Raw genomic sequence first — 18,237 nt, 5'->3', positions numbered from 1 at the left:
ACAGCAAGGTACACTGTAAAATATACTACTGTACTACTACACAGCCAGGTACACTGTAAAATATACTACTGTACTGCTACACAGCAAGGTACACTGTAAAATATACTACTGTACTACTACACAGCAAGGTACACTGTAAAATATACTACTGTATTACTACACAGCCAGGTACACTGTAAAATATACTACTGTACTACTACACAGCCAGGTACACTGTAAAATATACTACTGTACGGCTACACAGCCAGGTACACTGTAAAATATACTACTGTATTACTACACAGCCAGGTACACTGTAAACTATACTACTGTATGGCTACACAGCCAGGTACACTGTAAAATATACTACTGTACTGCTACACAGCAAGGTACACTGTAAAATATACTACTGTACTACTACACAGCAAGGTACACTGTAAAATATACTACTGTATTACTACACAGCCAGGTACACTGTAAAATATACTACTGTACTACTACACAGCCAGGTACACTGTAAAATATACTACTGTACTACTACACAGCCAGGTACACTGTAAAATATACTACTGTACTACTACACAGCCAGGTACACTGTAAAATACACTACTGTACTGCTACTACACAGCAAGGTACACTGTAAAATACACTACTGTATTGCTACACAGCAAGGTACACTGTAAAATATACTACTGCATTACTACTACTACTACACAGCAATCCATTGCATGAATGTTGTTACTTAGATAATGACAATAGAGCATCAATACATGCTAACGTATAATGACAATAGACAATAGACAAACTAACGTTTCACTTCATTATCCTCCTCTCCTTATTCAGGACCTAAACTTCCAACACAAGACTTGGCTAGCAAGGGTGAGTAAAGAAACTTAGATCGGGTTCTCTACCTTTGTATCTCCAAGTACAGCAGTACACCTTCCCCACCTTCATCTATAACGATGTCATTCTATAACACATGCTTAATGATGTCATCTTGTCTTTGGTCATTTAGAAACTCTTGATCGGTGTAAACAAAAGCTCAAGTTTAATCTGAGTCAGAAGAATCAGCGTTTGAATCACTGGAGCTCAAAATATGAAACAAACCCACTTGTGAGTGCCATGTTCACAGATGTCTACACCACAGTGGGAGGCAGTGGACAGGTCAATCAAGAACATGAGATCACGCAGATTGAATTGGCATACAGCCAAACAGCTGGACCAGAAACACCAATCAACATGGACGACATAGTGGAACCTTCACCTGGACAAAGTGATCCCATCAAAACAGTGATGATGAAGGGAGGGGCCGGGATTGGTAAATCAGTACAAGTTCAGAAGTTCACTCAGAACTGGGCAGAAGGCAAAGCCAACCAGCATGTCGACTTTGTGTTTCCATTCACTTTCCGAGAGTTGAATTTGGAGATGAAGGAGAACAAGGAGAACAAGTACAGCATGGAGGGACTTCTTCATCACTTCTTCATTGAAACCAAGGAGATAAATATCTGCACCTTCCAACAGTGCAGCATTCTGTTCATCCTGGATGGGCTTGATGAATCGAGGCCAGCTCTAGATTTCCTGAACACTGTGACATGGACTGATCCGATGAAGCCAAACACAGTGCACGTTCTCCTGATAAACCTCATCAAGGGGTACTTGCTTCCAAAAGCCAAATTCTGGATAACCTCACGACCTGCAGCCGCCGGCCAGATCCCTTCTGTTGACAGGGTGACAGAGGTGAGAGGGTTCAGAGACCCTCAGAAGAAGGAGTACTTCTTCAAGAGGTTCCCTGATGATGAGCAGCTGGCCAAACAAATCTACTGTCACATCGAGAAGTCCCAAAGCGTCCACATCATGTGTCACCTCCCGGCCTTCTGTTGGATCACTTCTAACGTTATGGAAGAAATTGTGAGGAAGAAAGGAGAGCTGCCAAAGAGCCAGGGCGCCATGTACTCCCACTTCATTGAGATCCAGTCCTTACTCAAGAATACCAACTTTCCTGGCAGGAAACAGTATGATGTCATTCTCTCTCTGGGGGAACTGGCTTTTAAAGGGCTGATGAAAGGCGACCTGATCTTCGAGGAAGAACACCTGACAGTGTCTGGCATTGATATCAGCGACGCAGCAGTGTACGCAGAACTGTTTGGAGAGGTTCGCGGAACAAGGGACAAGATGTTCTCCTTTGTCCATCTGAGTGTTCAGGAGTTTCTGGCTGCCCTCCACGTCTTCATCACTTTCATCAACACTGGTGACAACCTACTCTCAACCTCCAAGAGGTTCATCACCAAGATCCAAAAAAAAAACAAGATTCATCACCTCTACCAAAGTGCTGTAGACGAGGCCTTAAGGAGTCCAAATGGACACCTGGACTTGTTCCTGCGTTTCCTGATGGGCTTCTCTTTGGACACCAATCAGAAGGTCGTACAAAAGCTCATACAAAAAGGGAAAAGCTTCCAGACCATCAAAACCATCAAATACATCAAGGAGAAGATCACAGAGAATCCATCTCCAGAGAGAAGCATCAATCTGTTCCACTGTCTGAATGAGCTGAATGATCATTCTCTGGAGGACGACATCCAACAGTACCTGACGTCAGGACGTCTCTCCACAGACAAGATCTCTCCTGCTCAGTGGTCAGCTATGGTCTTCGTGTTGCTGTCTTCAGGAAAGGAGCTGGACGTGTTTGACCTGAAGAAATACTCTGCTTCAGAGGAGGCTCTTCTGGGGTTGCTGCCCGTGCTCAAAGCCTCCAAGAAAGCTCTGTAGGTTCACTGATAACTGGATACATTTCAAATATTATTTGATCTTTATTTAACATGAAATCTAATACATGCACCACTATTGTTTCTTCAGGCTGAGTGGCTGCAACCTGTCGAAGAGATGCTGTCAGGAGTTATCGTCAGCTATCAGCTCCAGCTCTAGCCTGAGAGAAATTGACCTGAGCAATAATGACCTTCAGGACTCTGGAGTCAGCCTTCTTGCTGAGGGACTGGGGAGCCCAAACTGCATGTTGGAGACTCTCAAGTCAGTATGCCTGAAACTGGGTTCAACTGTGTTAAAATAAAACAAAACGTTTTTAAAATCAATGGGACAAAATATAACATTGTGAAACTCTCTCTGTGTGTGTGTGTGTGTGTGTGTGTGTGTGTGTGTGTGTGTGTGTGTGTGTGTGTGTGTGTGTGTGTGTGTGTGTGTGTGTGTGTATGCTATTTATTTTATTATATGATCTTCATTTTCCAGAAGTCTAATGACTAAATGCTTTACCACTATTGTTTCTTCAGGCTGAGTGGCTGCAACCTGTCGGAGAGATGCTGTCAGGAGTTATCGTCAGCTATCAGCTCCAGCTCTAGCCTGAGAAAAGTTGACCTGAGCAATAATGACCTTCAGGACTCTGGAGTCAGCCTTCTTGCTGAGGGACTGGGGAGCCCACACTGCATGTTGGAGACTCTCAAGTCAGTATGCCTGAAACTGGGTTCAACTGTGTTAAAATAAAACAAAACGTTTTTAAAATCAATGGGACAAAATATAACATTGTGAAACTCTCTCTCTGTGTGTGTGTGTGTGTGTGTGTGTGTGTGTGTGTGTGTGTGTGTGTGTGTGTGTGTGTGCGCGTGTGCGTGTGCGTGTGCAGTTTGTCAGGATGTCTGGTCACAGAGAAAGGCTGTTCTTCTCTGACCTCAGCTCTGCGCTCCAACCCTTCCCAATTGAGAGAGTTGGACTTGACATTCAATCATCCAGGAGAATCAGGCAAAGCGATGCTCTCTGCTGTTGTGAAGGATCCACGCTACAGACTGGACGCTCTTAGGTACGAGAGACTTGGTCTGTGCGTGCGTGCGTGCGTGCGTGCGTGCGTGACAACATTTTGGTCAGAACAATGAATTGAACTGAATGTTCTCTGTCATTCTGTGATGCTGTTCTGTATTATCTAATGTTTAATGGTGTAAAATCATAGTTTATATTATCATAGAGAATATTGACTTTGTCTCTCCTCCAACTCCAGTGTGGACCACGGTGGAGAGTGTTGGCTGACACCAGGTCTGAGGAAGAGCATGACGTGTAAGTTTATATTCTGTTTCATTCATTATTACTGTACTGTTATTAAGGTTACCGTAGCGTTAATTTGTATTGGGGGGGGGGGGTCATATCCACATCAGTATGTGACATTATGAACTGAAAAAAGATGATAATAACCATAACGTGTAGGCCAGCGGTCCCCAAACATTTTAGGCCGTGAACCCCCTGTTACCTCCTGGCCTAGCTGATGTACCCCCAACGCTCATCGTTGTATTTAGACCAACATTATATATTTCTTAATATGATTATGGCAAATAATCCCAGAATGTCACTGCACTGAGAGACATGCAGCTGCTCTATACATCTCCTTACAATAGTGTTTTACTGCCTCTATACATCTCCTTACAACAGTGTTTTACTGACTCTATACATCTCCTTACAACAGTGTTTTACTGACTCTATACATCTCCTTACAACAGTGTTTTACTGCCTCTATACATCTCCTTACAACAGTGTTTTACTGACTCTATACATCTCCTTACAAAAGTTTTTTACTGACTCTATACATCTCCTTACAACAGTGTTTTACTGACTATACATCTCCTTACAACAGTATCAGAAATTGGCCGTCGACCCCCATCTGAAAATATGTTGTTACACGGACCCCCAGAAGCCAATATTTGAGTTTAAAAAGATTTGCATACGTTTTCACGATAAAATAAATAAATAGCAGATCTACAAGCTCGTAGCGCAGCACTCTGTGCCGCACTATGGTCCTCATTCACAACGGCGTTTACGCTCATAATTGATTGATTGGTAATTGATAATTGATGTTATGTGAGCGTTGCGTGAGCGGACAGGCATTTACGAGGATTCCCACGTTACGTGGGAATTCATGGCCATCTCTGTGAACTTGACTGTGACGTTGTTTGGTCGGAATCTCCGCAAATTTCTGCGCCACCTCTCAAGGTAGTGTAGAAGGTATACGCTGGTGTACATTTATTCAGAAAGCTTTAGTCTTCATGCTGAATCAATAAATAGTTCCCAAATCTCAGATTAAAATATGTAGGCATGTGTCCCCCAACAAGAATCACTTGTATGCACTTGTATGCCTAAATGCATGCGTTCTAGAGTCAAGTTAGCCTAGAGTCCCATACAGAAACTGCCCCCGCAAGCACGACACCTTTTTATTTATTTATTTATTAGGATATTTGGAGCATGCTCACTCGGCAGCCTTCTACTTGAAGTGCAACGCGTTGTGAGCTTGTAGATCGGCTCTCGCGGACTCACGCTGCATGTTAAAAAGCAGAATGCTGCCGCTGAACCGAGTCCAATCTGGGTGAAATCCCCTCCCCCCCCCCCCCCCCCCCCCCCCCGACTACATGCCGGTCTGACAGACAGACCCCCCCCCCGACTACATGCCGGTCTGACAGACAGACAGCAGTCACTATAGACCGATTCCGTAGCGGTTTCATGGTCGCAGCCTACGTATTTCCTGTAGGCGGACTCGACGTAGCTGCGGGGGTAAAACCCTCACCAGGCGCACCTCTTCCACTACAGTGAACGGCAGAGTGACTGATGTTAGTTTGCCTCAAACTTTACTCCTTTACCTGCTTTTTTACTAACACTAACATTACAAAGATGCCCAGAACATCGAGATGAACCTGTGTAGTTTATGGCTGCTCCAACAGTAGAGATGAACCTGTGTAGTTTATGGCTGCTCCAACAGTAGTGGCAACATAACAAATAAAATAAACGGAATGTCTAATATCCACCGCGATGGCTGAGACCAGAGCCATTGAGTAATGGTTGAGACAAAGCAGTGAAAGATACATAACGCAAGTCTTACCCAATATCAAATATTTCTGTTTTATTAACACAAGGCTGCTGTACTTTATACCTCATACTTTAAATGCTTAGTATGAGGTATAAAATACAGCAGCCTTGTGTTCATAAAACAGAAAGATTGGGTATTGGGTAAGACTGAAATTATGTATCTTTCAGGACCCTTCACTGCTTTGTCTCAACCATTACTCAATGGCTCTGGTCTCAGCTAACCTGACGCTGCCAGATGAGGGCGGTATTGGGTAACCATGTTCCCCAACACAGCCTTCATCTGGGATCTCTCAGGCAGTTGAGCTGACAAAAATCTGTTCCGTATCGGACCAATCAGCGTGAGCTAAGGGCGGGATATGTGCGAAACCGGACGTGAAGCTATATAGACACGTCAATATGATTGGTTGTGTTTGCACGCCCACACGGTGATAGACAGACGGTCCCATCCAATCATCTACCAAGTATCTTGAAAAAAAGGACAGCCCCGTCATCGAATTTGCTTCCGCGATCCCAGATCCCAATAAGCTGTGAAACAAATTTGTGTAGCAAGCTTCTTGGATCTGGCAGCGTCAGGTTAGGTCTCAGCCACCACGGTGGATATTTTGACATTCCGTTTTATTTTATTTTTTATGTTGCCACTACTGTTGGAGCAGCCATAAACTACACAGGTTCATCTCTACTGTTGGAGCAGCCATAAACTACACAGGTTCATCTCTACTGTTGGAGCAGCCATAAACTACACAGGTTCATCTCGATGTTCTGGGCATCTTTGTAATGTTAGTGTTAGTAAAAAAGCAGGTAAAGGAGTAAAGTTTGAGGCAAACTAACATCAGTCACTCTGCCGTTCACTGTGGTGGAAGAGGTGCGCCTGGTGAGGGTTTTACCCCCGCAGCTACGTCGAGTCCGCCTACAGGAAATACGTAGGCTGCGACCATGAAACCGGTACGGAATCGGTCTATAGGGCAAATTAGCCCTATAAAAATAAGTAAAAAATCTGAGAATATGTTGTTCCAGGGACCGTAAAAAGGTATTTTTCATTTCACTACTGTAGGTCTTTAAGAACAATGTAGGTCAGGATATTATAAAACATGGAATATATAAATATAAAATGTACCGGTATGTAATTGGCCGTCAGCCCCCATCTGAAAATAAGTTGTTCCATGGACCCCCAGAAGCAAAGATTTGAGTTAAAAACGGTCACTGTGAAAGAAGATGTATAAAAGATTTGCACCCGTTTTCACGAAGAAAGAAAATAGCAAAAAACAACCATTGTTATAGGTATAGGCCTACAGGACCATAGGACCACAAATATTATCTAAAAGTGTGAACAAAAACATACTTTTCATTTCACTACATCTTTAAGAACAATGCAGGATGTTATAAAACATAGAATATAAAAGGACCCCACAAATTATCAGAAATTGGCCGTCGACCCCCATCTGAAAATACACGGAAATTACACTGACCCCCAGAAGCAAATATTAGAGTTAAAAACGTTTACTGTGAAAGAATATTTCGTTTTATTTTGTTTTCACGACAAAACAAAAAAAATAGAAGATCTACAAGCTAGTAGCGCGGCACTCTGTGCCGTGCTATGAGCTTGTAGATCAGAGTGCCGCGCTACGAGCTTGTAGATCTGCTATTTCTCAACAGCTAATGTGGTTAAAAGTTAAGGTGACACAGATGTGTTCCAGGTCTTAATGGGTTAACCAATTGAGACCTGAGACCAGATTCTACAAATGTTTTCTAACAGTTTCATGAAAAACCTTAATATAATTCTATACCAGAAGCAAAGATAGGGTATGAGTAATTTATTTTGCTGTGATTTTTCCAAAATAGCAGATCTACAAGCTCATAGAGCTTTTAGTCGACTAGCTAGATTTAGTCGACTAAAATCATATGATATTCAGTTAACTAAAACTAAACTAACACTAAGACATTCAGGTGACTAAATTATGACTATTTTATGAACATTTTATTCAAAAGACTATGACTAAAACTAAGTCAAAATTGGCTGTCAAAATCAACACATGTATGCACATGCATGCATACACACACACAGACGCACACACGGACGTACGCACGCACGTACGCACACAACATGCGCGCATACTAAAATCGGGCATTATGACGCCTTGGAGGCAAATTACTGTAGATTTAGTCGACTAAAATGATACACACGCGCACAGACAAGTGCATGCGCACACACACATGCGTATGCACGGACGCATGCACGCACGCACACACACATGCACAGATGCATGCACGCGCACACACACATGCGTACGTACGCACGGACGCATGCACGCACGCACACACACACACACACACACACACACAAGAACACACACACAGACGCTCGCTCGCACACGCACACATGCATACGCACACGCTAAGGCTGTCCCCAAACATTCAAGGTTCGAATGTTCGCTCGTTAGGGTTGGCACTCGAATCTTAATTAATGGGTTTGAACCATTCGTTTTTTTTTTTTTTAATTTGTTTATAAAAAATATATATATATTTTTTTTTTATTAACTCGAAAATATATCTCGGCGAGAATGTGATATGAGCATGTCAAAAAAAGTAAGTTTCTAGTGCATTCCTGTCAGAAGTTATGTCTATCTCCTTGTGCTCCAAAATCCCCTGTGCACATTAATTTGGTAATGGCCTGCACTCCCTGCAGCCAATCAGCCAATCAGCAACAAACACACACACACACACACACACGAGTCGTTTTGTTTGTGAGGGAACTGGAAAGCGCTAAACTACATACATACATGTGTCCAGCTTGTTTATGTTTGGTTTCCAACTTTCCATCCATTGTGTGTATAATTCGACTGCGTTGCGCGGCAGCGCGGCCGATCTACAAGCTCCACGACAGGACGGCCGGGCGTCGTGTGTGTGTGTGTGTGTGTGTGTGTGTGTGTGTGTGTGTGTGTGTGTGTGTGTGTGTACACACCCCAGCACGATCGCACAATTTGAGAAAAAGGTTAGTTCTCTCTCTCTCTCGCTGCGCTGTAGGCTACGTGTTGCGCTTCCATCGACAGAACCGAAAGTGCTATATACTTCTCCAGTACAGCAGTGCAGAACCGAGAGAGAGTGAGACATTGGATGTAAACTGCGCAGCTAAGAGCGGGGGAGGCGCGCTGTGCGCTCTGATCGAGACGGTTATTTTTTTAATTAATTAGAAACACTCGGAAATTCCTGCCGAAGTTCGAGTCCTAAAATAAGGGCTAGGGTACAGCCTTAGCACACGCACATACACACACAGTTACGTGCACACTGCACACACTGCACACACAACACACACACAACACACACACAACACATGCACGCAACCAAAATCATGCATTATGACGCCTTAGAGGCAAATCAGCAGTAGATTTAGTCGACTAAAATGATACAGATGTGTGCTTATACACACACATGCGCACGCACGCATACACACACCATGCACACACAAGCACACAACACACACACACACACACAACACATGCACGCAACCAAATTCAGGCATTATGACGCCTTAGAAGCAAATCTACTGTAGATTTAGTCGACTAAAATGATACACACGTGCACGCATGCACGCACACAGACACACACACACACACAGACAGACAGACACACACACACACACACACACACACACACACACACACACACACACACATACACACATACACACACACACACACACAGACACAGACGCAGTACACAGTCCTTGTAGCGCCTCTTTTGTCCACCAGGGGCACGCTTTGCATCGTGCAGTCGGCTGTAGAGGGCAGGTGGTCAGGCACACACGCACGCACGCACACGCACACACACACACACACACACACACAGTGTCAACATCGTTATTATTATTATTATTATTATTATTATTATTATTATTATTATTATTATTATTATTATTATTATTATTATTATTATTGTGATGATGTGTGATTGTAAACTGGTGCTGTATTGTGTGTTGTTCTCATCAGATGTGTGTGAACTCACTCTGGATCCAAACACAGCAAACGGACTCCTCTCTCTGTCTGAGAACAACAGGAAGGTGGAACTGGTGGACCGGGGTCAGAACTATCCTCCTCATGCAGACAGATTTATGACCAAGCCTCAGGTGATGTGTAAGGAACCACTGAGTGGACGCTGTTACAGTGAGGTACAGTGTAGTGGACGGGTTGTGGCAGCAGTGACGCACAGACATATCAGCAAACGGGGTTATGACAGTGGGTTTGGATGCAATGACCTTTCATGGAGTCTGGTCTGTGATGATAAAGACTACTATGTGAGGCACAATGATAAGGAGACTGACCTCCCTGTCAGAGGCTCCTCCTACTCCGACAGAGTAGCAGTTTATGTAGACCATGCTGCTGGCACTGTGTCCTTCTACGCAGTGTCCTCTGACTCACTCACACACCTGCACACCTTCCACTCCACCTTCACTGGACCACTCTATGTTGGGTTCTGGGTGTGCAGGGGGGGTTCAGTGTCTCTGTGAGTGAACCTCTCTATGTTGGGTTCTGAGTGGGGGGGGGGTTCAGTGTCTCTGTGAGTGAACCTCTCTATGTTGGGTTCTGAGTGGGGGGGGGGGGGGGGGTTCAGTGTCTCTGTGAGTGAACCTCTCTATGTTGGGTTCTGAGTGGGGGGGGGGGGGGTTCAGTGTCTCTGTGAGAGAACCTCTCTATGTTGGGTTCTGAGTGGGGGGGGGGGGGGGGGGGTTCAGTGTCTCTGTGAGAGAACCTCTCTATGTTGGGTTCTGAGTGTGGGGGGGGGGGGGGGTTCAGTGTGATGTCTCGGCCTAAACAGTTAACCCATTCTGACCCGAGATCAGATTCATACGAGGTTTCCACTGGACACACACTGGTCTGATGAACCCATTCTGACCCGAGATCAGATTCATACGAGGTTTCCACTGGACACACACTGGTCTGATTAACCCATTCTGACCTGAGATCAGATTCATACGAGGTTTCCACTGGACACACACTGGTCTGATTAACCCATTCTGACCTGAGATCAGATTCATACGAGGTTTCCACTGGACACACACTGGTCTGATTAACCCATTCTGACCTGAGATCAGATTCATACGAGGTTTCCACTGGACACACACTGGTCTGATGAACCCATTCTGACCCGAGATCAGATTCATACGAGGTTTCCACTGGACACACACTGGTCTGATTAACCCATTCTGACCTGAGATCAGATTCATACGAGGTTTCCACTGGACACACACTGGTCTGATGAACCCATTCTGACCCGAGATCAGATTCATACGAGGTTTCCACTGGACACACACTGGTCTGATTAACCCATTCTGACCTGAGATCAGATTCATACGAGGTTTCCACTGGACACACACTGGTCTGATTAACCCATTCTGACCTGAGATCAGATTCATACGAGGTTTCCACTGGACACACACTGGTCTGATTAACCCATTCTGACCTGAGATCAGATTCATACGAGGTTTCCACTGGACACACACTGGTCTGATGAACCCATTCTGACCCGAGATCAGATTCATACGAGGTTTCCACTGGACACACACTGGTCTGATTAACCCATTCTGACCTGAGATCAGATTCATACGAGGTTTCCACTGGACACACACTGGTCTGATTAACCCATTCTGACCTGAGATCAGATTCATACGAGGTTTCCACTGGACACACACTGGTCTGATTAACCCATTCTGACCTGAGATCAGATTCATACGAGGTTTCCACTGGACACACACTGGTCTGATTAACCCCATTCTGACCTGAGATCAGATTCATACGAGGTTTCCACTGGACACACACTGGTCTGATTAAAACAAACTAGAACGGAAAAGAGAATACTTGCCTCAAATGAACCCCAAACAAAACACAAGCGCTAACCTCCCTGTCAGAAAACAATATATAAACGGGAAAACAAAAGATCAGCCCCCCCCTCCCTTATCGTTAGCTGAGAACCCTCGCCTAGCGAAGTAGAACTTGGCAGGAGGCCGTGTTCAAGTCGGGCTGTGATCTGTCAGTTACATTCTGAATCAAGCGGCACAGGTTACATTTAGCTAGCTCTCCGTTCAGGCTGCACAATGTACAAATGGCTATAGAGCTAACAGCGGATCGGACGGGTTGGGAGCCAGGAAGGCACGGGTTCGCTGTCGCCGCCTCTCTGACAGCCCTTTAAACTTGGCCTCTTCCTCTGTGCACCAATCCGGCGAGGCTGCGTCTTTTCCTGGTCCTCCCCCCTGTCACAATCACCCACTCACACCACGACACGCACGCACGCACGCGAGCCTGCACACACAGGCACGCGCACGCACACACACACAGACACACACACAGACACACACAGGAGAAAACACTGTCCGCCTTCCTCTGCATAACCTGTAATATCATCACAGTCACATCGAGGAGGAGGAGCTACATGTAGTACTGTAGCATAATGGGTATAGTTGGTACCTCACTGTAACAGCGTCCATTCAGTGGTGCGTGTGCGTGCGTGCGTGCGTGTGTGTGTGCGTGCGTGCACGCGTGTGTACATGTGTATTCGTACGTCAGTGCTGATTTAGACATTCAATTTATTTTGAATTTTAGTTTTAGTCTTTTGAAAAAGAAATGTTTTAGTGATAGTCTAGTTTTAGTTGACTAAATATCATGTGATTTTAGTCGACTAAATCTACAGCTGATTTAGTCAACAAACATGCATTTTGGCGGGTCTTGCTTTCGTCGTAATGGCAGATTTTGCATGCTGAAAATAGCAGATCTACAAGCTCACTACGACCACAACACCCGACCCCAGCTGAGGCCTCGTTTATCCTTTTATCTTTTTAACCCTGTGCTGTTGTTGTATCTGTTATGTTTGGCTTTGTTTTTTTCTTATTAAAGTCTGTTCCTAGTGTTCCTATGTAAAGCGCTTTGGGTATTTAGAAAAGCGCTATATAAATTTGAGCTATTATGATTATTATTATTATTAGATGATATTTTGATGCATGTTGTTTTGAACACCTCGGTGCATTTTGTAAAAGAAAAGACCTCACTTTGAGATCCTCTGTTGTAAAAGAGATACAGAAAGAAATATTATGTTTAATCAAAGAAATTAAATTGAATATTTGTTCTAAAAAAAGATGCTTTAATTGTCTTTATCATTGTTTAAATTGTGTAACAGCTTTTACAGTGGTGTAAGAAGTATTTATTATTATTATTATTATTATTATTATTTCTATGCCTTTTACACAACACTATAATCAACAGTGGGTTTTCAAGCCTTTTCACATCATTCAAGGTCCATTATTTATTTATTCGCCATCTGAGCCACGGAACCACCATCTGATGACATTTAGCCTCTCAGACCCATCTGAGCCACGGACCACCATCTGATGACATTTAGCCTCTCAGACCCATTTGAGTCACGGACCACCATTTGATGACATTTAGCCTCTCAGACCCATTTGAGACACGGACCACCATTTGATGACATTTAGCCTCTCAGACCCATTTGAGTCACGGATCACAATTCCATGCTGTATTGATGTTGGTACCATTAGGAGAGATAACATGATGTTGGTACCATTAGGAGAGATAACATGATGTTGGTACCATTAGGAGAGATAACTTGATGTTGGTACCATTAGGAGAGATAACATGATGTTGGTACCATTAGGAGAGATAACATGATGTTGGTACCATTAGGAGAGATAACATGGTGTTGGTACCATTAGGAGAGATAACATGATGTTGGTACCATTAGGAGAGATAACATGATGTTGTTACCATTAGGATAGATAACATGATGTTGGTACCATTAGGATAGATAACATGATGTTGGTACTATTAGGAGAGATAACATGGTGTTGGTACCATTAGGAGAGATAACATGGTGTTGGTACTATTAGGAGAGATAACATGATGTTGGTACCATTAGGAGAGATAACATGGTGTTGGTCATTAGGAGAGATAACATGATGTTGGTACCATTAGGAGAGAGAACATGATGTTGGTACCATTAGGAGAGATAACATGATGTTGGTACCATTAGGAGAGATAACATGGTGTTGGTTCCATTAGGAGAGATAACATGATGTTGGTACCATTAGGAGAGATAACATGATGTTGGTACCATTAGGAGAGATAACATGATGTTGGTACCATTAGGAGAGATAACATGATGTTGGTACCATTAGGAGAGATCACATGATGTTGGTTCCATTAGGAGAGATAACATGGTGTTGGTACCATTAGGAGAGATAACATGATGTTGGTACCATTAGGAGAGATAACATGATGTTGGTACCATTAGGAGAGATAACATGATGTTGGTACCAATAGGAGAGATAACATGGTGTTGGTACCATTAGGAGAGATAACATGGTGTTGGTACCATTAGGAGAGATAACATGGTGTTGGTACCATTAAGAGAGATAACATGATGTTGGTACCATTAGTAATATTAATAATAATAAAACTTTATTTGTATAGCACCTTTCATGACATGAAATGCAGCTCAATGTGCTTTACAGAACAATGGAGAATAAAAGAAAAGCAAGGCAACAACATTAAAAAACAAGCAGTAATGCAATACAGTGAGGACATGAATAATAAAACATAAATGATCAATTAAAAGCAATGTTGTAGAAGTGGGTCTTGAGCTGAGCTTTAAAAATGTCTACAGAGGCTGCCTGACGAAGGTACAGTGGGAGCTTGTTCCATGCCGACGGCCCGTATAAGCAAAAAGCTGCTTCCCCGTATTTTTTAGTTGCCATTTCTTTAGGCAAAGCGAGCAGGCCGGCAGTGGAAGACCTTAGGGGGGCGGTTTGGGACATATTTAGGCAGGCAGTCATGTAGGTAGGAAGGAAGGTGCGAGACCATTGAGAGCTTTATAGACAAGTAAAATAATTTTAAAATCAATCCTAAAAACAACCGGAAGCCAGTGCAGTAATGCCAAAACTGGAGTAATATGTTCTCTCATCTTAGTTCTATAGTTAAAACTCTAGGAGAGATAACATGGTGTTGGTACCATTAGGAGAGATAACATGGTGTTGGTACCATTAGGAGAGATAACATGATGTTGGTACCATTAGGAGAGATAACATGATGTTGGTACCATTAGGAGAGATAACATGGTGTTGGTACCATTAGGAGAGATAACATGATGTTGGTACCATTAGGAGAGATAACATGGTGTTGGTACCATTAGGAGAGATAACATGATGTTGGTACCATTAGGAGAGATAACATGATGTTGGTACCATTAGGAGAGATAACATGATGTTGGTACCATTAGGAGAGATAACATGGTGTTGGTACCATTAGGAGAGATAACATGGTGTTGGTACCATTAGGAGAGATAACATGGTGTTGGTACCATTAGGAGAGATAACATGATGTTGGTACCATTAGGAGAGATAACATGATGTTGGTACCATTAGGAGAGATAACATGATGTTGGTACCATTAGGAGAGATAACATGGTGTTGGTACCATTAGGAGAGATAACATGATGTTGGTACCATTAGGAGAGATAACATGATGTTGGTACCATTAGAAGAGATAACATGATGTTGGTACCATTAGGAGAGATAACATGATGTTGGTACCATTAGGAGAGATAACATGATGTTGGTACCATTATGAGAGATAACATGATGTTGGTACCATTAGGAGAGATAACATGGTGTTGGTACCATTAGGAGAGATAACATGATGTTGGTACCATTAGGAGAGATGACATGGTGTTGGTACCATTAGGAGAGATGACATGGTGTTGGTACCATTAGAAGAGATGACATGGTGTTGGTACCATTAGAAGAGATAACATGATGTTGGTACCATTAGGAGAGATAACATGGTGTTGGTACCATTAGGAGAGATAACATGGTGTTGGTACCATTAGGAGAGATAACATGGTGTTGGTACCATTAGGAGAGATAACATGATGTTGGTACCATTAGGAGAGATAACATGGTGTTGGTACCATTAGGAGAGATAACATGGTGTTGGTACCATTAGGATAGATAACATGATGTTGGTACTATTAGGAGAGATAACAGGCAAACGATCAAAATAACAATTCTTCTACATTCTCTAATTGTGTAGACTCCTAGTAAATTAATTAAGTAATGCAAATGTTTAACAATGATTTAACTCTTGAGAGTGTAAAATGAAACCAAATGGACCCGTAAAAAATGGTTGAGAACCCTGACCTTTTAGAACAATAAATGATGATATTATTTCTAGACATTTTACACTATAGAGCGTCGGAGTCCCGCCCCCTTTCAGAACAACAAGTGGCCCAGGAAATGAATCCCAATGCATTTTTCCCATTGGCATTTCAAAACTTATTAATTTATTTAAAGACCTTTTAAGCTTCGTACGAAGCCAACTCTTGTCGTGACAAATTATGACAACACACACACAATATTTTGGACCAAACAAATAATTACAAAGATGAAAAACAACAAAAAAAGTGTTGTAACCTGCCGTTTCTTTCTACTTTCTAATTCTTTGTTTGGCCCAAAACATTGTGTTTGTCGTCATGATTTGTCACGACAAGACTTGGCTTTGTCCGTGGCGTAAACGCTTTTAATTTCAGAGAAGCCAGAACTTCAAAAAATACTAAACGGCGTCGACGGTCAATGCAGTTTCTCCCAGGTTTCTGTTGTCTCCTATCCGCGTCATGTATCTTTGAAACATCTCAGCAACACTCAAACCACCGAGCAGAACAGACAGTAAATACCAACACTCAAACCACCGAGCAGAACAGACAGTAGATACCAACACTCAAACCACCGAGCAGAACAGACAGTAAATACCAACACTCAAACCACCGAGCAGAACAGACAGTAAATACCAACACTCAAACCACCGAGCAGAACAGACAGTAAATACCAACACTCAAACCACCGAGCAGAACAGACAGTAAATACCAACACTCAAACCACCGAGCAGAACAGACAGTAAGGCCCTCATTTATCAACCGTGCGTACGCCAAAATATGGGCGCACGCCGAAATTACCGACATTTTCGGCATTTAACATTTCCGGCAAAGCTTGAAATTGAACGTGACAACGATCAAAAGTCACGTCTGCTCGGCAGCTGTCGTACGCTTTGTCCTCACCTGTTTTTCTGTCTTAGAACAGCGGAGCAGCATTGTTTGACCAGCTGAGAGGCTGTCACAGGCATCTAAGCATATGTTTTCACTCCTAAAATGTTAATATAAAACTGTATGTATATGGGCTACATGTAAAAGAAAAAAAGAAAAGGAAAAGAACAAAGGAATAGACCTACAAGATGTGTCTTTGTGTCATATGAAATTTGTAGGAGCTTTCCAACTTTACAATTAAAATCACGCTTGATTTAAGCCATTTAAACAGTGTTTTGCATGAGCGCATACATGTGAGGATTTGGGCTGTCTGTGCTGGAATATTTCCATGACGTTGGAAAGTAGCCATAGTGCAATGCAGCTGCAGAGAGTCCCAACGTGGTATAGCCTACTGTAACCTAATCTACAGCAGGCCGATGTCTTTCTGGAGTTACGGTATATGTGCAATATAATAAACCTGATGCGTCGCTCGAATGCCAAATGTACCGTGCCAGGCTGCCAGCGCAAGTGGGAACTGCATCGGATATATAGGTATATTACCCAGCCAGCCCACCACCAGCCACACATGAGGCTATATACGGTTTTGGCTGCACATTCATATAATGACAGTTGACAGCCCGGCCACTAACGACGTCTGCGAGGCAATCTAAATAGACTGTCGAACGTGCATGGTCACTTGGTCAGTTGGTCACGGACGGACCACAGTGATAGAGAGAGACAGACAGACAGACAGACAGACAGGAGGAGCACCTGCAAAACAGCAGCGTGTGTGTGCCTATTTGTTATTTAATTATGGTTCACAGGTTCAGGTTTTCGTTCACTAATATATCTTGTTGTATATTAAATTAAAAATACTTTCATAATTTAATATACAACTAACAACACACAGTGAAAGTTGCAAATAGCGATATGTGCGTGCGTGCGTGCGGGGGGTGAGGCGGGCAGCAAGGGAAGCGAAGCGAGAGGAGAAACAGACAGCTTTATTTTAATGTGTCATGTAGGTGCGTGCGTGCATGACAGCAAGGCAAGCGAGGTGAGAGTGAAACAGACAGGGTAGGCCTACAACTTTATTTAATTCATGCAGGTGTTCGTTCTTTATTTGTTTAACAACACACCAGTTAGTTGGGCTTGCAAGTTGCGTGTGCGTGCTGTGCGTGTGTATGAGAGAGGGGAGTGAGGCGGGCAGCAAGGCACGGGAGAAACCTATTTTTTCATGTAACCATGGTTTCAGGAAACGTATTGCCGTTGTTCATGTCGCAAAAACGAGTTGAGTTCTTAGGGCGTGCCAGATCAAATTCAGCCGTGACATTTATT

At 43.2% G+C, this 18,237-nt stretch overlaps 2 protein-coding genes across 2 annotated transcripts in view; both read left to right on the top strand.

The window, feature by feature from the left end:
• The window catches only part of LOC310856065 (NACHT, LRR and PYD domains-containing protein 3-like), a gene marked incomplete at both ends in the record, with an annotated part of 87,461 nt that overhangs the window by 61,534 nt on the left and 7,690 nt on the right, over positions 1–18,237 (top strand). Inside the window, one exon of the mRNA XM_083761282.1 lies at positions 9,813–9,949. Within this exon, the coding sequence (XP_083617408.1) occupies positions 9,813–9,949 (137 nt within the window). The remainder of the gene's footprint in view (positions 1–9,812; positions 9,950–18,237) is intronic.
• On the top strand, positions 1,102–9,607 carry LOC310855967 (NACHT, LRR and PYD domains-containing protein 3-like; the record flags this gene model as incomplete). Its single annotated transcript, XM_083761183.1, has 6 exons — positions 1,102–2,741; positions 2,833–3,003; positions 3,261–3,431; positions 3,611–3,784; positions 3,980–4,035; positions 9,576–9,607. 6 exons carry the CDS (start codon positions 1,102–1,104, stop codon positions 9,605–9,607), a joined length of 2,244 nt encoding a protein of 747 aa, XP_083617309.1.

Source organism: Protomyctophum parallelum (genome assembly GCF_964188405.1).
Source record: "Protomyctophum parallelum genome assembly, chromosome: 3".
Taxonomy (NCBI): domain Eukaryota; kingdom Metazoa; phylum Chordata; class Actinopteri; order Myctophiformes; family Myctophidae; genus Protomyctophum; species Protomyctophum parallelum.
The sequence above is the reverse complement of the archived record's forward strand: the minus strand, read 5'-3'. Positions and strand labels throughout refer to the sequence as shown.